Below are 24,252 nucleotides of genomic sequence, written 5' to 3' on the forward strand. Positions count from 1 at the left end.
TTTATTTAAAATGGCAATTACTCCAGAATAAAGGGATTTGAACAGCAGGAAATATACTTACAGGCCAAAGTTCCCTGCTGAGAGTAGCCAAGCCTGTCCTATTCAGTCAGTAAATACTTACTGACCATGTGACTCATGCCAGGCACTGTGCTAAGTGTTGTGGGTATTAAGTCAAATCACGCATGACCTCTGTTCTTCAGGACCTTCCAGTCTGATTGGGAAGAGTTGGAAAGACATTGTCCTTTTGACAAAATATTTATGTATTCTTATCACATGTTCCTAATGTTAGACGAACACCAGTGTTTATAGAGTGAATTACTCTTAATGACATCTCATGTTTTAAAAATGTTGACTCACTAATTTTGAAGAAGTTATAAATTATTTGTTTGTTCGTTTGAAGGAGTTATATTTTACTTACCCTCTTTGGGCAGTATATTTTTCTTGGTTTTTGATACTGGAACTAGAAGCTAAGTAGAGTAGAATAACTCTTTTTCCTAAAGTAATTTGTTTTCTTTGGCTGTGATTCAAGCAGGTTAGCTTCCCTACTGATCCAGAAATTTTTACCCAGTCCTTATTAATGACTCATTGAAAGTTATTATTAAACCAATTTAAACATGTTATAGGAGGAAATTTTCTAGTAGTCTGTTCATAATTCTGTAACCCTAATTTTTACTTTGCTGTTATCTCCTAATCTTTTTCCACATTTGTACATGGCTTTTTCTTGATTGAATTAGATTATGCATGTGACTTTGTATTCTTCTTTTACCAAGTTATATTATAAACCCTCTCCCAATTTCTACTAGGCATAGTTGGGTTTTAAATCATTTTTATTGGCTATAAAATAATTTATCATGATTTTACTGCAGTGTAAATGTTCTCTTACTATTGGCTATTTAAATTGTTCCCAATTTTTTATTATGAAAATAGTACTCACAGATTTATATATATTGCTTTTTTTGTTCATTTTAATTATTCTCTGGGGGGACAATTTTTAAGAACAGTGTTAATAGAAATAAAGATTATAAGCAACTTTGTGAGTCTCGCTGTGTTTAGCCATAATGTATTATATGGTCCCTTTTTCAGAGCTCTCAACAGCACTCAAAAATAATAACCAACTGGGTGAAGTGGGCCATGCCTATTATCCCAGTTCTTTTTGGGAGGTCAAATTGAGAGGACTGCTGGAGGCCAGGAGTTTGAGGTTACATTGAGCTATGTACCACTGCACTCCAGCCAGGGTAACAGAGCAAGACCTTGTTTCAATTAAAAAAAAAAAAAAAAACCAATAGCTAAAAAGTACTTGCCCTTCAAAACAAGATTATGTAATGATAAATGTATTATGAGTTTACATTTGGAGAAAGATCGAATTTTATTAGGAATCTCTTATGAATTCAAATACTGTTATAGCAGAAATGCTAAATTACTTTGGAAATCCTCTCTATATACAGTTGCCCCTCAGCATACTCAGGGAATTGGTTCCAGGACCCTTTGTTCCCCGTCCCATACTGTAATCCTTGCATGCTTGAGTCCTGCAGTTGGCCCTGTGGAACCTGTGTGCGAAGTTGGCCTTCCCAGTATGCTTGTTTCACAGATCTCTGTGAAATATAGTATTTTCTTTTCTCTCTCTCTCTCTCTCTCTCTCTTTCTTTCTTTTTTTTTTTTTTTTTTTGAGACAGAGTCTTGCCCTATTGCCCAGGCTGGAATGCAGTGGCGTGATCTTGGCTCACTGCAATCTCCTTCTCCTGGGTTCAAGTGATTCTCCTGCCTCAGACTCCCAAGTAGCTGGGATTGTAGGCATGCACCACCATGCCCAGCTAATTTTTCTATTTTTAGTAGAGACGGGGTTTCGCCATGTTGGCCAGGCTGGGTCTTGAACTCCTGACCTCAGGTGATCCTCCTGCCTTGGCCTCCCAAAGTGCTAGGATTACAGGCATGAGCCACTGTGCCCAGCCTAAATATAGTGTTTTTAATCTGTATTTGATTGCAAGAAACTGTGTGTAAATGGACCTGCGCAGTTCAAACCCATATTGTTCAAGGGTTGTTCAGTTTACTACAATTTTACGGAGACATGTAAACCATATATTTGTTTCATGAAAACAGAAGAAGAGCCTATGAGCATGCTACTTAACTTCTCTATGTCTTGATTTTGTCTTCTGTAAAATGAGAATAACAACAATATTTCTCTGTAAGGTTGTTTGATCACTAATTGAGATAATCTCTGTAAGGTGCTTAGCACAGTTCCTGGCATATGGTAAGTTCTTAATAAATGTTAGCTGCTATTAGCTGCCGTGAAAACACACACACACACACACACACACACACACACGTATATATACACATACATATTTGATATGTGTGTGTTTTTATAATTTTCAGAAAATGGGATTCTACCAGAATGTGACCATTTATGGTCACCTGCCTGGCCTAGGTCTATCCCAGGAGTTTGTGTTTCACTATGGAACTTTGTTCTGTAGATCTATAGCAATCCCTTGCTTTAACAACCACTTAATTAATGACTACCATTTTAGACTCCAGGATAATATTTTTGATGTGCTGATTTTGACAGAGTAATGGTCCTGTCAGTAAACAGTGCTGCATTTGTGACTGTGATAAGCTTTTTCTCTGTGCATCTCAGATACAATTTCCAGCACTCCCCAAGAATGTCTAGATTCTCTAGGAGTGCCTCTGATATCATTGCATGCACAAAAGTGCTCTATTCCAGCAGCTGCCCTGTCATGGTGAGATCTAGTGAGATAGAATATGAATATTATTAGTTTTCAAATGCGTGGAGAGAGATTCATAAAGGAAGAATGGAAAGGACGTTTGTTATTTAAAGGGGTTTAAGTCTAAATTTGAAAAGTTTTTTTTTTCCTCCTTCAGCATAGAGATGTCTGAATAAATGAAGTCTGCATATAAAAATGCACTGTTGGAAGTTCTGTTAGCATGAATTGCTGATAACAGTGATTTGAGTGTAAACACTTTAGAAATCCGTCATCCATTCAGTCTGCGCTGAACTTTGACATTGTCATTTTGGTGATGATGAGAAGGTGGAGCTACTCTTCCCAATTTCCTGCTTTGACAAGGCTCTCAGACCTAGAAATGGGATGAGTAGGCAGCTGCATGGTGCCTCTTAACATTGAGATATGTGCTCTTTTTAAGTCTTAACCTCCTAATCTGCCTTTGGGATTATGCTACTGGTGTCATACTAACATCAGAGTGGGTACAAACCAAAGGGGCTAATTCTCTCACTCTCTTTCCCTTGCAGATGATCCTAGCCCTAGACTCAGTGCACAAGCTCAGGTCGCTGAGGATATTCTGGACAAATACAGGAATGCCATTAAACGGACCAGCCCCAGTGATGGAGCAATGGCAAACTATGAAAGTACAGGTGATAATCACGACAGAGATTTGAGTAGTAAACTTTTATATCATAGTGATAAAGATAATCTGAATTTACGTAGCCTTTAAAAGAAAAAGTAGCTAAGGGAATCAATCTACTACCTCAAAATTACAGACTATCTAAATGTTTAAATTGATGTCCTTCCCTGGACTCTCCTACGAGGCCTGGGTGCCCCTGAATATTCAGATGCCTTAGAGTTGTCATCCTTTGCATCTGGGGTGACTGGCCCACAGGGAGTTGGGGCACACTTTAATGGGAGGAGGTTCTTTTTCACTGTCTACAGCTTTCTAATTGTATCCAGTTATGTACACTCAGTATAGCTGTGGGAGCAGACTATTGGGACAAGTTATCCGTTGTCACCTGCTACTTGTTTTAAAGGATTCTGTTTTTCTCATAATGGAATACTGAATAGCTTTCAGAAAAATGAGATACAGTCACCAAGATAAATGAAGGGGAAAAGTGTATAAAAACATAAATAGGGGCTGAGCAAGGTGGTTCACACCTATAATCTCAGCACTTTGGGAGGCCCAGGTGGGAGGATGACTTGAGGTCAGTTCGAGACCAGCCTAGCCAACATGGCAAAATCCTTTCTCTACCAAAAATACAAAAAATTAGCTGCATGTGGTGGTGCATGCCTATAATCCCAGCTACTCAGATGACTGAGGCGTGAGAATCGCTTGATCCCAGGAGGCAGAGGTTGCAGTGACCTGAGATGATACCATTGCACTCCAGCCTGGGCAACAGAGCAAGACCCTGTCTCCAAAAAAAAAAAAAAAAGTAAATAGTATACTGCATAAATGTGTATTTATGCTTATATGCACATAGAGTAGCTTCTGGAAGTATCTCCAACAAACTGGTAACATGAGTTGGCTCTGAGGAAGACTCCTAGGAAGCCTCAAAGGGAGAGTGGGTAGAAAGGAGAATTTCCTGTATTTTTTTATTTTGAGTGGTTTCCAAATAACAGAAAAATTGAAAGAATAATACAATGAAGGTTCATATACCCTCTATCTAGACTTATCAATTGTTAATGTTTCGCCACTTCCCCCTATGTTTACACACACACACACACACACACACACACACACACACACACACACACACACACACACAGAGTATGTGTGTGTGTATAACTATATATATACACACACATTTTTTTTTTGTTACGGTCTGATCTTACTCTTGTCACCTAGGCTGGAGTGCCGTGGCACGATCTTGGTTTACTGCTGTATCCTTAACCTCCCCAGGCTAAGGCGATCCTCCCATCTCAGCTTCCTGAGTAGCTGGGACCACAGTCATGTTCCACTGTGTCCAGCTAACTTTTATTTATTTTTGTAGAGACAGGGTTTCACCATGTTGCCCAGAAATACAAAAACCACATCATCATGGTCTCTCCCTATATCTTTTCCTGAAGCATTTGAAGTTATCTCCAAAGAATAAGGATATTTTCATATATAAACACAATATATTTATTATATTTTGGACTTTTTAATTCTTTTATCTTTTTATTTTTTTTTGTAGAGGTGAGGTCTCGCTATGTTGCCCAGGCTAGTCTTGAATTCCTGAGCTCAAGCGATATTCCTGTCCCATGCCTGGCCATACTTTTTATTTACATATTTTTTTGTTTTTGTTTTTGTTTTTTGTTTTTTGAGGTGTGTCTCACTTTGTTGCTCAGGCTGCAGTGCAGTGGTGCGATCTCAGCTCACTACAACCTCCACCTCTCGTGTTCAAGCAATCTCCTGCCTCAGCCTCCTGAGTAGCTGAGACCACAGGTGTTCACTACCATACCTGGCTGATTTTTGTATTTTTCATAGAGACAGGGTTTCACCATATTTGTCAGGCTGGTCTTGAACTCCTGACCTCAGATCATCTGCCCACCTCGGCCTCCCAAAGTGCTGGAATTACAGGCATGAGGCACCATACCCAGCTATTCTTAAGACATAAAACCAAATTTGGAAACCCCAGATGTGACCTTGCTGCATTTGTGAGTTGGTCCCCTGACTTGTTCTTGGGTGTAGCAGAAAGACCTCCAATAGGGAGAATTAGGAGACCTGAACCCATAGTCAACCTCAGCCGTTGGCCAACTAAGGAATTTAGAGCAAGCCATTTTCTGACTTGGCAGAAGCCCATGTCTATAAAACGAGGGTATAAAATGTTTTTTGAAGCCTCTTTTTGTTCCCTGGTTCATTGAGTCTGATTACAAGATATTAACTTTATTAAGTTAATGTGAACTTTCATTGTTTTGCATTAGAATAGGATAAAAAGTAAAACCACTCTCTTCTCAGCAACTAGTCTCTTGATACATAATTGTTGCTATTGCTAATTCAGTTAAGTATTTGAAGTTTGTTTTTTCTTTCTTTTTTTTCCAGAGAACTCTTATTGTTAGTCAATGCTAATTTATTCTTGAATTGCTCTGAATATTGCAAATGAACCTGGTTATCCTTTTCCTGGGGGTGGGTTTTGTTTAGAGGTTATGGGTGATGGTGAAAGTGCACATGATTCTCCCCGTGACGAAGCGCTACAGAACATCTCAGCTGATGATCTTCCAGACTCTGCAAGCCAAGCAGCCCACCCGCAGGATTCAGCTTTCTCTTATAGGTATTTATTTTTTATAGGATTTAGGGCTTTAGGGTTGGGACTTTTCAGCACCATTGCAGTCACGTCAAGTCAAGTGATATGTTGAATCAATAAATGTATAAAGCAGGGAGAGAAAAATGAAATGCTATTTATTAAGAAGACTTTGTTTCAGTTGTAGATGTTATATACCCAAAGCTTTAATAAAAGGATTTTAAAAAACTTGGCTAGGCACGGTAGCTCACGCCTGTAATCTCAGCACTTTGGGAGGCTGAGGCAGGTGGATCGCTGGAGCCCAGGAGTTGGAGATGAGCTTGGGCAACATAGCGAAACTCTGACTTTATAAGAGAAAAAGGAAAAAAAGAGAAAAGAAAAAAAGAAGAAAGGGTTTCTTGTCAGGTAGTGAGCTTATCTTGTGCCATCATCAGCGTTTCTCAAGAGATATGCCAGGAGGCATTCCAAATCTGGGTGCTGGGGACTTCTGACTTCTATGTTCCCTCCCACTCTGCCATATAATATGCTTTTCTGATTCTTATAGCACCTATCATGTAACTCAGTGTATGAAAAAAGGTCAGAAAGGATTTGTTGTTTGATTCTGGTGCCCTAAGGAATGGTCCTTGCCCCACACACTTTTATCACCTGGCTCCTTGGGTAATTAGAAAGCCTGTTTTTTTGACAGGCGTGGTGCCAGGCATGGTGGCCTATAATCCCAGCCCATTGAGAGGCAGAGGCAGGCGGATCAACTGATGTCAGGAGTTCGAGACCAGCCTGACCAACATGGAGAAATCCTGTCTCTACTAAAAATAAAAAATTAACTGGGCCCGAGCATGTTGGCACATCTGTAATCCCAGCTGCTTGAGAGGCTAAGGCAGGAGAATCATTCAAACCCAGGAGACAGAGGTTGCAGTGAGCCAAGATCGCACCATTACACTCCAGCCTGGGCAATAAGAGCGAAACTCTGTCTCAAAAAAAAAAAAACAAAAAAGAAAAAGGGAAAAAAGTCTGTTTTTTTAAGTGGAGCATCAGTTAAAAATTAACTTTTTAAAAATGTTTGAAACATTTGGATCCTAAGGTAACATTAATTTATATAGTAAATATTTGTAACATGTGACCATATCTGGATAAATAAATTAATGTATTTTCTACTCATTCTTCAGAGATGCGAAAAAGAAACTGAGGCTTGCTCTTTGCTCTGCGGACTCTGTTGCCTTCCCAGTGCTGACCCATACAACAAGGAATGGTTTACCAGACCACACAGACCCAGAAGGTAAATTGCTACAGGATTGTTTATTTTTTCCTGTGTTTATGGGTTGCACCATATGAAATTGCCAGTATTCAGCTATTTAAGCTCTACTGCAATTCCATATGGCTCAACTTAATATGTTTATATTAGTGTCACTTAGGAGCACTTTGGTTACTGGTTTATTAAAGTATTTTCTAATTGAGAGTGGCAGTATAGCTTAGTTCTAATGATACATGACAAAGCAGAATTAACATCTCAAATGCTGAGAGCTAGCTTAATTAAGCCCATGGAAATTCTCAATAATAACAGAATTCTTGTTTCTTTTATTTAGACAATGAAATTGTATGCTTTTTAAAAGTTCAAATAGCCGAAGCAATTAATTTACAAGATAAGAACTTAATGGCTCAACTTCAGGAAACAATGCGCTGTGTGTGCCGTTTTGATAATAGGACTTGTAGGAAACTGCTGGCTTCGATTGCTGAGGACTACAGGTAATATACCGCACCTGTTCAGCTTTTAAACTTAGTTTTTAGCTGCAAGTGTTTTCTTTTTGATCCTTCTTTCTTTTTTTTTTTTTTTTTGGAGATGGAGTCTCGCTCTGTAGCCCAGGCTGGTGTGCAGTGGCACGATCTCAGCTCACTGCAACCTCCACCTCCCGGCTTCAAGCAATTCTCCTGCCTCAGCCTCCTGAGTAGCTGAGATTACAGGCACATGCCACCACGCCCAGCTAAGTTTTGTATTTTTAGTAGAGACGGGGTTTCACTATGTTGGTCAGGCTGGTCTTGAACTCCTGACCTTGTGATACTCCTACCTTGGCTTCCGAAAGTACTGGGATTATAGGTGTGAGCCACCGTACCCGCCCTAGTCCTTATTTCAGAACTGCATCAAGGCTTCCTACAAAGTGCTTGGCCATATTTTCCTGGACGTAGATTTCTGTGTTAGTCTATTCTCACGCTGCTGATAAAGACATACCTAAGACTGGACAATTTACAAAATAAAGAGGTTTATTGGACTTTGAATTCCCTGTGGCTGGGGAGGCCTCACAATCATGGCAGAAGGTGAAAGGCATATCTCACATGGCAGCAGACAAAAGAGAGCTTGTGTAGGGAAACCCCCCCTTTTTAAAAACCATTAGATCTTGTGAGACTTACTCACTATAGTAACAGCACAGGAAAGACCTGCCCCCATGATTCAGTTACTTCCCACTGGTTCCCTCCCGTAACACATGGGAATTCAAGATGAGATTTGGATGCGGACATAGCCAAACCATATTATTCTGCCCCTGGCTCCTCCTGAATCTCATGTCCTCACATTTGAAAACCAATCATGCCTTCCCAGCAGTCTCCTAAAGTCTTAACTCATTCAGCATTAACTCAAAAGTCCACAGTCAGAAGTCTCATCTGAGACAAGTCCCTTCTGCCTGTGAACCTGTAAAATCAAAATCAAATTAGTTACTTCCTAGATACAATGAATGTACAGGCATAGGGTAAATATAGCCATTCCAAATGGAGAAATTGGTAGAAACAAAGGAGCTGCAGGCCCCATGTAAGTCTGAAATCCAGCAGGGCAGTCAAATCTTAAAGCCCTAAAATGATGAACTCCTTTGACTCCATGTCTCACATTCAGGTCACACTGATGCAAGAGGTGGTCCTTTTTTTTTTTTAAATGGGATTTTGCTCTTGTGCAATGGTGCAATCTCGGCTCATTGCAACCTCCGCTTCCTAGTTTCAAACAATTTCCCTGCCTCAGCCTCCCAAGTAGCTGGGATTACAGGCATGCACCATCACGCCTAGCGAATTTTGTATTTTTTTTTTTTAGTAGAGATGGGTTTCACCATGTTAGCCAGGCTGGGTTTGAACTCCTGACCTCAAGTGATCCACCCACCTCAGCCTCCCAAAGTGCTGGGATTATAGGCATGAGCCACCGTGCCTGGCCAGGGTTCCCATGATTGTAGGCAGCTCTGCTCCTGTGGCTTTGCAGGGTACAGCCTCCCTCCCAGCTGCTTTCATGGGCTGGTATTGAGCCTCAGGCTTTTCAAGGTGCATGGTGCAAACTGTCAGTGGATCTACCATTCCGGGGTCTGGAGGATGGTGCCCCAGTAGGGACTCTGTGTGGGGTCTCCGACCCCACATTTCCTTTTCACGCTGCTCTCGCAGAGGTTCTCCATGGACCCTGCCCTTGCAGCAAACTTCTGCCTGGGCATCCAGGTGTTTCCATACATCTTTTGAAATCAAGGCCAGGCACAGTGACTCACACCTGTAATCCCAGCATTTTGGGAGGCTGAGGCAGGCAGATCATGAGGTCAAGAGTTCAAGACCAGCCTGACCAACATGGTGAAACCCTGCCTCTACTAAAAATACAAAAATTAGCTGGGCACAGTGGCACATGCCTGTAGTCCCAGCTACTCAGGAGGCTGAGGCAGGAGAACTGCTTGAATCCAGGAGGCAGAAGATGGAGTGAGCCAAGGTCATGCCACTGCACTCTAGCCTGGGCAACAGAGTGAGACTCTGTCTCCAAAAAAAAAAAAAAAAAAAAAAAAAAAAAAGAAAGAAAAGAAATTTAGGCAGAGGTTCCTAAACCCCAATTCTTGACTTCTGTGCACCCACAGGCTCAAAACCACTCAGAAGTTGCCAAGGCTTGGGACTCGCACTTTCTGAAGCTACAGCCTGAGCTCTAGTTGGCCCCTTTTCAGCCATGGCTGAAGTGGCTAGGAGGCAGGCCATCAAGTCCCTAGGCTGCATACAGCACGGGATCCCTGGTCCAGCCCATGAAAGCATTTTTCCTCCTAGGCCTCTGGGCCTGTGATGGGAGGGGGATACCATGAAGACCTCTGACATGCCCTGGAGACATTTTCTCCATTGTCTTGGGGATTAATATTCAGTTCCTCATTACTTATGCAAATTTCTACAGCCAGCTTGAATTTCTTCTCAGGAAATGGTATTTTCTTTTCTATTGCATTGTCAGGCTGCAAAGTTCCCAAACTCTTACGCTCTGCTTCCCTTATAAAACTGAATGCTGGCTGGGCATGGTGGCTCACACCTGTAATCCCAGCGCTTTGGGAGGCAAGGTCAGGAGTTTGAGACCAGCCTGGCCAACATAGTGAAACCCTATATCTACTAAAAATAAAAAAATTAGCTGGGCATGGTGGCACACACTTGTAGTCCCTGCTATTCAGGAAGTTGAGGCTGGAGAATCGCTTGAACCCTGGAGGCAGAGGTTGTGGTGAGCCAAGATCATGGCACTGCACTCCAGCCTGGGCGACAGAGTGAGCCTCCATCTCAAAAAAAAAAAAAAAAAAAAATTAGCTGGGCATGGTGGTGGTGGGCACCTGTAATCCCAGCAATTTGGGAGGCTGAGACAGGAGAATCGCTTGAACTTGGGAAGCAGAGGTTGCAGTGAGTTGAGATCGCACCACTGCACTCCATCCTGGGCAAAAAGAGTGAAACTCCGTCTCAAAAAAAAAAAAAAAAGAAAAGAAAACTGAATGCCTTTAATAACACCCAAGTCACCTCTTGAATACTTTGCTGCTTAGAAATGTCTTCTGCCAGATGCTCTAAATCACCTCTCTCAAGTTCAAAGTTCCACAAATCCTAGGGCATAGGCAAAATGCCACCAGTCTCTTTGCTAAAACATAGCAAGAGTCACCTTTTCTCCAGTTTCCAATGAGTTCCTCATCTCTATCTGAGACCATCTCAGTCTGGACCTTATTGTTCATATCACTGTCAGCTTTTCATCAAAACCATTCAACAGACCTCTAGAAAGTTGCAAACTTTCCCACATTTTCCTGTCTTCTTTTGAGCCCTCCAGACTGTTTCAGCCTCTGCCTGTTACCCAGTTTTAAAGCCGCTTTCACATTTTCAGGTGTCTTTTTAGCAGTACCCCCCTCTTGGTATCAGTTTACTGTATTTGTTCTCACGCTGCTGATAGAGACATACCCGAGACTGGGCATTTAGCAAAAGAAAGAGGTTTAATTGAGTTTACAGTTCCATGTCGCTGGGGAGGCCTCACAATTATGGCAGAAGGTAAAAGGCACATCTCACGTGGTAGCAGACAAGAGAAGAGAGCTTTTGCAGCGAATTCTCCCTTTTAAAACAATCAGATCTCGTGAGACTTACTATCATGAGAACAGCACAGGAAAGACCTGCCTCCATGATTCAGTTATCTCCCACCGGGCCCCACTCACAACATGCGAATTCAAGATGAGATTTGAGTGGGGACATAGCCAAGCCATATCAATTTCCAAGCAACATATTTGGATATTTAGCCTGGAAATGTAGTTACAAATGAGCAGTTCCAAATAGAAGAGAGCAGGTTACTTCAGCTTTGCACAAAAGCAGGTAAAGAAATATGCCTATATGTGAGGCCAGGACAACTAGAATATCATATTCCTTTTTTTAGAGGCGATAGGAAAGACTACTTTCCTGGACCAGAGAAGCAGAAGTAGCCTTAGAAATTGCTGTGCTTTTTCCACTGCCAGTCCCCTGCTAATGATTATGGAGAAAAATGTAACTGAGACGCTTAGGTAGTAAGGAAGCTTCAGGGCTTAGGGAATGGGCACTCTGGTGATTGTTACACTTAGACAGTAAGCAAGTAATTGGTGAAGGATGTTTGTGACCTAGTGATGTGTAACCTGTATTTGTTATTTTTAGTCATCTGTAGCTGTCAATTTCCTGTTAAGTATGAGGTCCTTTAGCTCCCATATAAAATACACCACGTATGCAAAGGGGCTTACTAACGTTTAGTGAATTAGGTAACTAAGTCTTAAGCCCCATAGATCCTTCCAAACATGCAAAATGGGTTTGTTCTTCAGCTGGCACCGTGATCAGTCTCTACCATGTCTGCAGCCTGACATGCTACTTTGTATATTTGCTACTGAAGAGAGCACAGACATGCTACTTTGTAAAAGCAGTCTGTGTAGTAATTTTTTTTTTTTTTTTTTTGAGATGGAGTGTCGCTATGTTGCCTAGGCTGGAATGCAGTGGCGAAATCTGGGTTCACTGCAACCTCCACCTCCTGGAACAAGTGATTCTCCTGCCTCAGCCTCCCATGTAGCTGGGATTACAGGTGCACACCACCATGCTTGGCTAATTTTTGTATTCGTAGTAGAGATGGGGTCTCACCATGTTGGTCAGGCTGGTCTCGAACTCCTGACCTTGTGATCTGCCCGCCTCGGCCTCCCAAAGTACTGGGATTATAGGTGTGAGCCACTGTGCCCAGCCACAGCAATTTTTTTTTTTTAAAGAAAAGTTAGGACCCTTATTCTTCAAAGAATATATGTACTGAATATATCTGACGTCATGCAAAGTATTTTTCCTTTTAGGAAACGAGCCCCGTATATTGCTTATCTCACTCGTTGTCGGCAAGGACTACAGACCACACAGGCTCACCTGGAAAGACTGTTGCAAAGGGTTCTGCGGGATAAAGAAGTGGCCAATCGATACTTTACCACTGTCTGTGTGAGATTACTGCTTGAGAGCAAAGAAAAGAAGATCAGGGAATTCATTCAAGGTAACTCAATATCTTTAAGCATCTCCTCAGCTGTAATACTGTTGGGAAGATTTGGAAATACTACTTTGTTTTGCTAGTTCAAGTATCTGCATGCCTTAAATACCCATTTATTTTATGGAATCTTAAACTTTGATGTCAAACCAGCATTTCTGTCTTGGATTGAATGTTTATAGTTTATTTTTTAAATTGGGGACATTTGGATTTATACAAATTGTCTCATTTTTTTTAAACTAAACATTTTTTTAGAAACATATTTTTATTATAAATTTCTTGCACTTTCACATATTTCTTACTTTCTCCTGGTTTAATTATATGGATACATGTTGTCCTAAAATAAACCACAATGATTAAGATCATGGTGTCTGCATAGCTGGTGATTAAAATTATTTATATAATTTCCTTTTTAAAATTATTCAGATAGTTTTTATTAAACTATTTAAAAATTCTTATTTTGCTTTGGAGACTTTCAGAAACTCACAGCAGCTGATGATAAAACTGCTCAGGTGGAAGATTTTTTGCAGTTTCTTTATGGTGCAATGGCCCAGGATGTCATATGGCAAAACGCGAGTGAAGAACAGCTTCAAGATGCACAGCTGGCCATTGAGCGAAGTGTGATGAACCGGATTTTCAAACTTGCTTTCTACCCTAATCAGGATGGGGACATACTTCGTGACCAGTGAGTACTTCTATGCTGAGTGCCTCTGTGGGACTACGTAGGGATCCTACCAGGTAACCCATATTTTAGGCAAGCTATATGTGTAACTTAGTATCTGATTGTAAAAGGAAATGCATCGGTTATCATTTTTCATCTGACAGAGTTACAGGATCAAAAAGAATGATAATACCTAGTTTTCAGGGATGTGGATAGTCAAGCTGGAAGGAGTAGAAATTGGTATGGCCTCTTTGGAAAGCACTGCTGTTTACTCTGCCGTAACTACTTTTCCCTTCCTTCCTGCGATTACATCTTACTCGTCCCTCAGGTCTTGACTGAAGTGTTGTTTTCCTGATGAAGCCACTCCTGACTAGGCTACATCCTGTTAGGGCTCTCTCAGGTCTGGGTGCCTTTCTTTAGCACTTGCCAGTTGCCATTTGACATCTGTTTAAGTCATGGTTTTTCAATCCAGCACTACTGACATTTGGGGCCAGATTGTTGATGATGTGGGAGGCTGTCCTACACATTATAGGATCTTCAGCAGGATCACTGGCCTCTACACACTAGATGCTAGTAATACCCCACCAATTGTGACAACCAAATGTCTTCAGACATTCCCAAATGGCCCTTAGTGGGGAGGGTGGCAAAATTCTCCCCTATTCTTTTTTTTTCTTCTTTTTTGTTTTTGAGACAGGGTCTCATTTTGTCACCCAGGCTGGAGTGCAATGGCACAATCACAGCTCACTGAAGCCTCAACCTGCTGGGCTTATGTGACAAAGTGATCCTCCTTCCTTGGCCTCCCAGATCACCGGTACTATAGGTGCACATGTGACACTTGGCTGACTATGTATGTATGTATATGGAGTCTTGCTCTGTCACCCAGGCTGAGTGCAGTGGTACGATCTTGGCTCATTGCAACCTCTGCCTCCTGGGTTCAAGCAATTCTCCTGCCTCAGCCTCCCTAGTAGCTAGGACTACAGGCATGCGCCACCATGCCTGGCTAATTTTTTTTGTATTTTTAGTAGAAATGGGTTTTCTCCATGTTGGCCAGGCTGGTCTCGAACTCCTGACTTCAGGTGATCCCCCATCTTGGCTACCCAAAGTGCTGAGATAACAGGTGTGAGCCACTGTGTCCAGCCTTGTTTATTTTTTGTAGAGACAAGGTCTCATTGTGTTGCCCAGGCCTGGTCTCAAACTGCTGGACTCAAGCAATCCTCCTGGTTCAGCCTCCCAAAGTGCTGGGCTAAGAGCTGGGATTATAGGGCATGAGCCACCGCACCTGGCCTCTCCCCTTTTCTTAATCACTGGTTTGTGTGATGGTTTGATGAATGTTCTCACCACACTGGCTTGTTCCCTCTGCAAGACCAGGAAATAATGCTTTTATTAACCACTCTAACAGCACCAGGCACAGTGCTTGGCTTCCAATGTATGCTTATTATATATTTATTAAGAATGAACAGCTGGCCGGGTACAGTGGCTTACACCCATAATCCCAGCACTTTGGGAGGCCGAGGTGGGTGGATCATCTGACGTCAGGAGTTTGAGACCAGCCTGGCCAACATGGTGAAACCCCTTCTCTACTAAAAATACAAAAATTAGCTGGCCGTGGTGGCAACGTGCCTGTAGTCCCAGCTGCTCAGGAGGCTGAGGCAGGAGGATCACTTGAATCTGGGAAGCAGAGGTTGCAGTGAGCCAAGATCACACCACTGCACTCCAGCCTGGGCAAGAGAGCGAGCTCTATCCTTAAAAATAAAAAACTTGGAAAAAATTAACCTGGAATGGTAATATTGGTTATTTTGGGGTAGTGAGACTCTAGAAGATTTTGCAGTCTTATTTTTACTCTTCTGTATTTTTTTCTTTTCTTTTCTTTTTTTTTTTTTTTGGAGACAGAGTTTTGCTCTGTCACCCAGGCTAGAGTGCAGTGGTGTGATGTCGACTCACTGCAACGTCCACCTCCTGGGTTCAAGCAGTTCTCCTTCCTCAGCCTCCTGAGTAGCTGGGATTACAGGCATGCACCACCACGCCCAGCTAATTTTTGTATTTTTAGTAGAACTGGGGTTTCATCATGTTGGCCAGGCTGGTCTTGAACTCCCGACCTCAAGTGATCTGCCCATCTTGGCCTCCCAAAGTGCTGGGATTACAGGCATGAGCCACCACGCCCAGCCTTCTGTATTTTCTTGAGCACTGCTTCACAACCCTGTTTCTGACCTCAAGCATGTTAAAGTTGTTACCGTCGTTCTTAGCAGTGATAGTGGCTTACTCTGCGTGACTCTCGGGTCTGTGTAATAGGATCTCCAGGTGTGGGTTATGTTTGTGTGAAATATTTTTCATGGAAATTTTCAGATGTTGCATAGATATTTGAGAGAATTCACTTTCCCGCGAAGTGGGTTAGGATCCTTCCAATCTATCTTCCTCATTTGTTCATGGTCTCAGAGCATTTGACCCATCCCAGTCTTCTAAATACGCCAGATGGGGCCTGTTTTCTCTCCAGAGCACCAGTTTTTTTGGCTTTAGGCATAGAATAAGGAGTGGGGACATTCAAACCATATTGACTACAAAGAGCAGCTTTGAAGGAGATTATTTTTCCCCACCCTCCATGGCATTTCTGCAGGCTTTATAGAGTGTAGAAAGACAACAGAGGAATTGGAGAGAACATTAGCAGCCAGGAAGCTGGGTTCAGCCCCTCTACTGACACCTGTGTAGCCTAGGCAAGTCTTTTACCTTTTTAAGCCTACTTCTCTTCATCTACAAAATGAAAGGTTGGATGAATGGTGGAGGCCCTTCTCCGTGTAATTAATGTCTTTGATTTCTGGCTTTTGATCCTTCCACTTCCTCTCACTTTTTTCCCCCCCTCACTATCTTTTCCTCTACTTGACAAAATAATGTGTCCAAGCACTCCGACTAAGGGCTCCCTTCCTCTCTCCCTTGCCATGCTGTCTGATCCAGAGAGGAAAGACTCTCTCTCCTCCCTGCATCCCCTTGGCTCACTAAGTGTTTCTGAGCAGATTGGAAAGAATACTTATCTGAGATGCTCAACTCTTAGCTGTAATCCATATCTAGCAATAAGTCAACGTGTTTCAAATGTTTTGTAGAAATCAATGATGACTATTTGTGTACCTTATTTTCTGAAATGTATATTTACATTTGTATTTTGGGGTGTTTTCAGGGTTCTTCATGAACATATCCAGAGATTGTCTAAAGTAGTGACTGCAAATCACAGAGCTCTTCAGATACCAGAGGTAATATAGGTTTATATAGCATGGGTAATGTTAACTAAATGCTGCATGGTATTAATCCACATAATATTACCACGTTTTCAAGGAACTGAAATATGGTAAAATATAAAAAACCTGATTTGCACCCAAAGTAATTCAGTCTAACTGCAGTGTTCCCAAAGATGCTTCCAGATGTTAAAATTCCCTAATCAGAAATAGTAGAAAGCCAGCTGGGAGGATCCCTTCCTTGAAGCCACTCCGTGCCCAGGCAGGGCTTCTCAAGCCAGCTCTGCTCTCAGGGGCAGTACCTCTCCATCAGTGTTTTTATAGTCAGGTTTCTGCAGAAATGTTTTGAAGAAGCAGGAGGCTGGTAGCACTCCAAAGAGTGAGAGAGAGAGATGCTGTCTCAGGAGAGGTCATTGCATCTGAATGTGATCTCAGATTACCTTTTAGTCATTGATATTAGCATTTCTGTCCTACACAATAACAAAACGGGAAATTTTCAGGCATTTGAGCTTTCTGGTTGTTTTTGTTACAACCCCCACTAATGAGACATTAATTAGCATAAAATTTTAAATGTCTTTGATTTTTTTAATCTGTTATTTCTAGAGGAAGTACTGCAACAATGGTACATAATTTTAAATTAACCTCCTTATCACGCATGATAAATCTGGTTCCTGTGTAGAGCCAGTTTAAGCTAGTTTTAAGGAAAAGTCATCTTTTGTACTTCTGGAATCAGCTACTAAATGTAGAGAAGTTCCATTCTAGCTATTTAAGAAAGAGAATGATTTAAAATTTTGTGAGTTCTAGGTTCTGTGCTGTTCCCTTTTTCTATTAATGGACATCTGAGTTAACTATTTTTAAATGCAAAGCAACTTACTTAAAAGTTTTTGCCTGGTGCGGTGGCTCATACCTATAATTAATTGCAGCACTTTGGGAGGCCGAGGAGGGCAGATCACCTGAGGCTGGGAGTTCGAGACCAGCCTGACCAACATGGAGAAACCCCATCTCTACTAAAAATACAAAATTAACCAGGCGTGGTGGTGCATGCCTGTAATCCCAGCTACTCCAGAGGCTGAGGCAGGAGAATTGCTTGAATGTGGGTGGCGGAGGTTGCGGTGAGCCAAGATTGCACCATTGCACTCCAGCCTGGGCAAAAGGAGCGAAACTCCATCTCAAAAAAGAAAAGTTTTCAGTCTTTGGTGGAGGGGAAAGGGGCTTGCAATGTGGTTTTACCAAAGTAAAAAACAACCACATTGTCCTCTGCCTTCTGTCATGGAGGTTGCGTTGGTCACTGCCCAGGATTGCCATTGGATTCAGAATCTGTGTATTGTCTATGGTCTCACCTAGGTTTATCTTCGAGAAGCACCGTGGCCATCTGCACAATCGGAAATCAGGACAATAAGTGCTTATAAAACCCCTCGGGACAAAGTACAGTGCATCCTGAGAATGTGCTCTACAATTATGAACCTCCTGAGCCTGGCCAATGAGGACTCTGTCCCTGGAGCGGATGACTTTGTTCCTGTGTTGGTGTTTGTGTTGATAAAGGTGGGCCCCTTACTACTATTATTTAAGGAGTTATGTGGAATTCTGAGCAGGTAGCACAGGGCTTCATGCAACAGTAGAGATGTTGGCTCCTTCCCAAGTCACAGGCTCTGGATTACGCAGAACGAAAATGCCTAATGTCAAGATTTGTTTTTTTTTTTTGAGACAGGATCTCACTCTGTCACCGAGGCTGGAGTGCAGTAGTGTGAACTCAGCTCACTGCAGCCTTCTGTCCTGGGTTCAAGCAATTCTTGGCCTCAGCCACCCAAGTAGTTGGGATTACAGGCATGCATCACCACTCCCAGCTATTTTTTTTGTATTTTTAGTAGAGACAGGGTTTCGCCGTGTTGGCCAAGCTTGTCTTGTGGTCTCGAGCTGTTGGCCTCGAGTAATTCACCCACCTCAGCCTCCTGAAGTGTTGGGATTACAGACGTGAGCCACTGTGCTTGCCAAGGTTTGTTCTTACCTTAGGGTTTTCAAAGGAAAGGATGGGAGGAGTAGATTTCTAGATGAACATTTCAACTTTTAAAGCAGTGCCTGGGCTGGGCGCAGTGGCTCATGTCTGAAATCCCAATACTTTGAGAGGCCGAGGCACGTGGATCACGAGTTCAGGAATTTAAGACCAGCCTGGTGAAACGCCATCTCTACTAAAAATACAAAAATTACCAGGCCCAGTGGCAGGCACCTGTAATTCCAGCTACTCGGGAGGCTGAGGCAGGAGAATTGCTTGAACTTGGGAGGCAGAGGTTGCGGTGAGCTGAGATCACACTGCTGCACTACAGCCTGGGCAAGACAGTGAGACTCCATTTCAAAAAAAAAAGCAGTGCCTGAAGTTCTTGGTTGGGGCTCGGTCTATAATTATTGAGTGAATGGGTGAGAGCTGATTCTTTTTATTGTGCCTTTACCATCTTCTTTCATATGGAATTCTTTGCAGTGCTTGTCATATAGGCTACCAAACTTAGCAATCATCTCTTTCCTTTTTAGCCTCTTATTTTGCAACTGTAGTATAAAAGTGCTGACATCTCTAGTTCTTACTGACTTTAAAATTAAAGTTTCATCATTGGAATGGTTTATTTTGAACATTTTGAGGGTAACCATGCAGTTTGTGTGCACACAGCCACTAAATGATTATATCACTTGTGTTTTCCAGTCAGCTCAGCTCAGCTGTTGCAGTTTAAAGTGTGTGTGACATACGTCTTACTATTTCTTAGCGTTGTGACATTTCTGCAACCTGAACTCTTAGCTTGGAGGCAGAAACCCACGGGCCATGGGTTGGCCATCACAGCTTCTCCTGTTGGCCATTGCTCTTGGCTTCTACAAGTGATGAATCTAGTTCCTGTGTAGAGCCAGTTTAAGCTAGTTTTAAGGAAAAGCCTTGGCTCTTCCTCTTAACCATTTTAGCAGCCTGTGCCCTTTCTCACCACATGTTGAAGGTTAAAAAAAAAAAGGAGATGTTCTCTGTTACATCTGGCAACAGAAGGCATATCATCTTTTTTCGCTTTTTCTTTATCAGCTGATTCTCCCTGGACTTACCAGATATAACTCAATTTGCTTATAGCATTTATTTTGTTATCTAACATTCTGAAAACCTGGGATGCTGAGTAAAACCATAGCCTTCTTAGAAACCAGTGAGGCTAAGTGATTTGCAAGGATAGAAACCTCTAGATGGATTAGCTGAGATTAGAACTTGGGTTGCCTTTCCAACATATTATTGCTACTCATGGAAACTAGAGTTTACAGGTTACTTCAAAAAAATAACTTTGGGATTGTTTTCAAAAAGATTGTTATGTCTTTGATAGAAGAACATTCAAAGAACCCTTAAATGATTTTGACAGAGCTATGACATCTGAGTAATTGACTCTTTTTTATTTTTCACTTCTCTAGGCAAATCCACCCTGTTTGCTGTCCACTGTGCAGTATATCAGTAGCTTTTATGCTAGCTGTCTGTCTGGAGAGGAGTCCTATTGGTGGATGCAGTTCACAGCAGCAGTAGAATTCATTAAAACCATCGATGACCGAAAGTGACCAAGACCAGGGCTCACCAAGGCAGCAGACTGTTAGTCAGACAAACAGATCTCTAAGAAAGCGCATCAGCTGCTTTGAAGGGTGAAGATTGTTTTGTATAATATTGTACATCATCAGGCATTTTAAAGCAGATCTTTACTAAACAGGTTAATGAGCTAACAAGCAGGTTCTCTCGTCTTTGGGCTCTTTCCTTTCTGAGTTGCATATTCTATTTTCTTGTCCCCAAGTAGAGACTAGTACTACAAAAAGGGACCACGTTTTTCAGGTAATTTCTAAATATTAAAAAACAGAAAAAAAAATCTTAGAAAATTTCTAGACCCCCATTCTAGATCCCCTTTCTTTCCTTTTATTTTAAAAAAGAACAGTACTCCTCTTTTAAGATGCTATCTTATTAATATGCATCTAATGGAAAGAAGACATGAGTTGCACTGAGGATTATAATAGTGGTGCATTAGTGGCATTACCTATAAATACACTCACCTAAATTGAAAAGCTAAGAAGGAAATGTAAATATAATATATATTTATATTTGATGTAATATGGACATCTGCAGATTCTAATAAACAAGGACTATTGCTGATAGTAGGCCGTGACATACTGTCTTGTGAAATGGTTTCCTTGACAAAATTTAAGCTGAGCTTAAAAGCAAAAAACAAGAAGTACACAGAAATATTTATTAAAGTGTAATACAGTTTATCGAACTTTCTAGGTATGGAGTTTGACGCACAGGGCTGCCTTTAATGAGTGTGAAAGTCACTAAGTCACGCAGACATCTCACCTTGGAAGTTTGTGAGCCTGCATGTAGGGGATAGACTGATTACCGTACATGGTAAAAAGGAACAGTGGATAGCTAATACTTATGGTGGTTCTTCTCCTCTGAAATAATATACTGCAGAAATCCCAGACAGAGCTCCTTACAACCTTTAATTGTAATATATTTTTGATGATTATTCACATTGAATGCACAGACCAGGAATTCAGTGAATGTCATTTTTTTAAAAAACTAATTTGTATTGTCTGCTCTAGTGATACAAGTTTTACTAGTTATAAACTATTTTAATCAACCATTCTATTCTTATGGAAAAAAATCTATTTTGGCAGGTTTCTGTGCCTTTATTTCCCTCTTCTGAAAAAAAGTCTGTGTTTTCATAGTTTGATTTGCATTGTATATCAATAATTAATCAGAAATGGGTTTTGGTGCCTAAAAAATTGGCCAAGGAGGCATACCAAAGGTTCAAGCACAAGTCTTGTACATGGACCATCACTGTCTGGTTTCACTTTGTATGTTTCCTAAACACATTTAGCTGCTTTTATAACAAACTCAGCCCCATACTTGAGTCCCTTGTTGTTTGCAGCACTTCCAGGCATCTTTTAAGGAAACTGTGACAAACAGCCTCAGGCAGATGAATTTGGAGGTTGTCTGCTGTCTGCCTCTGAGATCTCCATGTCTGGGGTTGCCTAAAGAAACTAGATTTTCTTTTTTTTTTGAGACTGAGTCTCGCTCTGTTGCCCAGGCTGGAGTGCAGTGGTGCGATCTCAGCTCACTGTAACCTCCACCTCCCGGATTCAAGCAATTCCCCTGCCTCAGTCTCCTGAGTAGCTGGGACTACAGGTGTGCACCACCATGCCCAGCTAATTTTTGTGTTTTTAGTAGATATGGGGATTCACCGTGTTGGCCAGGATGGTCTCAATCTTCTGACCTCTCGTGATCCACCCACCTGGGCCTCCCAAATTGTGGGGATTATAGGTGTGAGCCACCGTGCCTGGCCAGAAACTAGATTTTCTTCATGCCTCCACCCCTTCTCATTAAGTTACTTTATAATACCAAAATAACAAATTGCATAGGAGTGTAGGATGTGGTTTCTGCCTTCTAGGGAGAGATCAGAATTAAACTAGTACTATGAAATGTTCTTTTGAATGTTAGGTCAAGAGATCCTTGTAGTCATGTACTTCATGGGCCGTAACTGTCAAACTTGCCTAGTGTCACAAGTTAAATCTCATCATAAATACATCATGAAGGCCAGCTGTGTGGTTTATTGAGACCTAGATGGCAGTCCATTTACTTTAGCATTTGATTCAGTAAATGTTAAGCAGCAGCAGACTTTGAATGGTTGAAATTCATTGTTAACAGGATTTAACTCATAAACCGAGAGGTTTTTTTTTCTCCGCAATGGTTGCTAAGTCTATTCCATGTTAACACTGTGGAAATAAATATGAAGATGTGGACATTGCATCAGGGCTCTTTTCTGTGGAAGAGAAAGTGGTGGGATTGGGGTGAAGAGAAGGTGTTGGGATTGGAGGCAGGAGAAAGGGCGGGCTCTGCAGTGTTGGAGCCGGGGCTGAGGTTAGAGCCCCAGAGATTTGGCATCTGTGACACCTCTGAAACAGATAAGGTGCTCATGACTCCACAGCTGGCAGAGGAGCACAGCACAGCTGTTTCAGGGGCAGCTAAGTTTCCCTCTGAAAATCCTGTCAGGAGCAAGGACTACTTTGGCATTAACCATCACTGGTTTGATTTCTTGACAGGTACGTGAGATGGGGAGTGATCTGATTTTTTTTTATCAGGAAAGAGGAATAGTTGTTCCCTAAATGTTTCTTCCTTCACTGCCCTCCACTACTTGTTTTACATGAAAGATTAGTGCGGAAGTGCAAAATCAGCCCAGGAAACATTTAGTGGCCACAAATTACTACATAGAACTTACAAAGTTACTGGATGTTAAATGGAGAGAGAGTTGGCTCAGCTCCCCTGAAATCTTGTAGGATTAATTTATCTGAGGAAGGCCGGGCGTGGTGGCTCACTCCTGTAATCCAAGCACTTTGGAGGCCAAGGTGGGCGGATCACCTGAGGTCAGGAGTCCAAGACCAGCCTGACCAACATGGTGAAACCCCGTCTTTAAAAATAATAATAATTTTTAAAAAATTATCTGAGGAAAAGAAAAATCTGTTTGCATTTTGTATTGATATTATGCTTTTAGAAGTATAGCTAGTGCTCGACTTACGACCACGATTGGTTCCGACAGACCGGTCGTAACACGATTTGGCCGTAAGTTGAGTAGGCTATATGCACAGTACTGTGAAATGATGTTATAAAAATCTTTAAGTCATTTTATCATAATTTTCTTTCATTATTGTTATATATCATAATTTTCTTTGTTCATTTTATGCCATTTGTATCATCTCTATACCATTTTGTTTCTTATTTTTACATTTGTCAGGTTTAAGTAAAACTGCATTACCAGCACAACTGGTTTAATATTTGCAAAACATACAAAATTACAAAATACAGTTGCATACAAAAATACAAAATACAGGTGTAAAAAATACCATAGGAAACATTTTCCTAATTGCAAAACATATCAAAATATATAAACATGTACGAAACATTTTATTGGCCCCTGGTGCTTGGATGCGGATTGTTGATGTCGTCATCTGAGGCAGCAGTTGGGGTTACCAGAGTTGGTTTTTTCATAAACATGGTGAGCTTTGTCTGAATTGTGTTCCTTTTTTTCTTCATAAATTTCATGATACGGATGAAACACATCATGCGCCATCCGTTCAATCCTTGCAAATCGTTCGATGTTTGGGTCCATTGCTTCGAAATGTATAAGAAGTTTATTCAGTAAAGATAAACCGTCTGATAATCCTTTAGTGGTGAACTTTCTTTCTGGCTCCTCCTCTTCTTTCTCTGCTTCTCTTCTTTCTTCTTTCGCCACTCTTTCTTCTTCCAGTTCGATTAGCTCTTCATTTGTAAGTTCTCCGGATTCTTTGTCTAGCAACTCTTCGACATCTTCCATTTTACACTCCAAAGAAAGGTCTTTAGCGAGTTTTACTGTTTTTTCCCAAATCGTTTCAAGTTCATGTTCACTGTCAAATCTGTCAAAATCATTAACATAGCGCTTAACACAATTTTTCCAGATGCCATTCATGCACTTTGTCGTCACAGCCTCCCAGGCGGTAGCGATATTCTTGATACACATCAAAATGTAGTGTTTCCACAAATCTCGCAATGTTAGTTCTGAGTCAGCATCTATAGCAGATATTGCTTGAGTGAAGGTGGTTCGGTGATAGTTGGCCTTTAATGTAGCAATCGAACCTT

General features: G+C 41.5%; 1 protein-coding gene across 10 annotated transcripts in view; it reads left to right on the forward strand.

Moving 5' to 3' along the window:
* The window catches only part of GAPVD1 (GTPase activating protein and VPS9 domains 1), a 69,292-nt gene extending 46,905 nt beyond the window's left edge, over window positions 1-22,387 (forward strand). For 5 of the 10 annotated variants that reach the window (XM_032257239.1, XM_032257238.1, XM_032257241.1 and 2 more), the window contains 9 exons: window positions 3,263-3,385; window positions 5,863-5,992; window positions 7,126-7,235; window positions 7,543-7,702; window positions 12,532-12,719; window positions 13,182-13,395; window positions 16,538-16,610; window positions 17,937-18,134; window positions 20,016-22,382. In XM_032257239.1, coding sequence (XP_032113130.1) covers window positions 3,263-3,385; window positions 5,863-5,992; window positions 7,126-7,235; window positions 7,543-7,702; window positions 12,532-12,719; window positions 13,182-13,395; window positions 16,538-16,610; window positions 17,937-18,134; window positions 20,016-20,156 — 1,337 coding nt within the window. In that variant the 3' untranslated portion in view covers window positions 20,157-22,382. Of the gene's footprint in view, window positions 1-3,262; window positions 3,386-5,862; window positions 5,993-7,125; window positions 7,236-7,542; window positions 7,703-12,531; window positions 12,720-13,181; window positions 13,396-16,537; window positions 16,611-17,936; window positions 18,135-20,015 lie in introns of all 10 variants that reach the window. The other 5 variants (XM_032257236.1, XM_032257237.1, XM_032257240.1 and 2 more) reach the window with 3 other exon arrangements.
* The last annotated feature ends 1,865 nt before the right edge of the window (window positions 22,388-24,252 follow it).

This window comes from Sapajus apella, unplaced genomic scaffold, assembly GCF_009761245.1.
Source record: "Sapajus apella isolate SASKATOON/1434 unplaced genomic scaffold, GSC_monkey_1.0 scaffold97, whole genome shotgun sequence".
Lineage (NCBI taxonomy): Eukaryota > Metazoa > Chordata > Mammalia > Primates > Cebidae > Sapajus > Sapajus apella.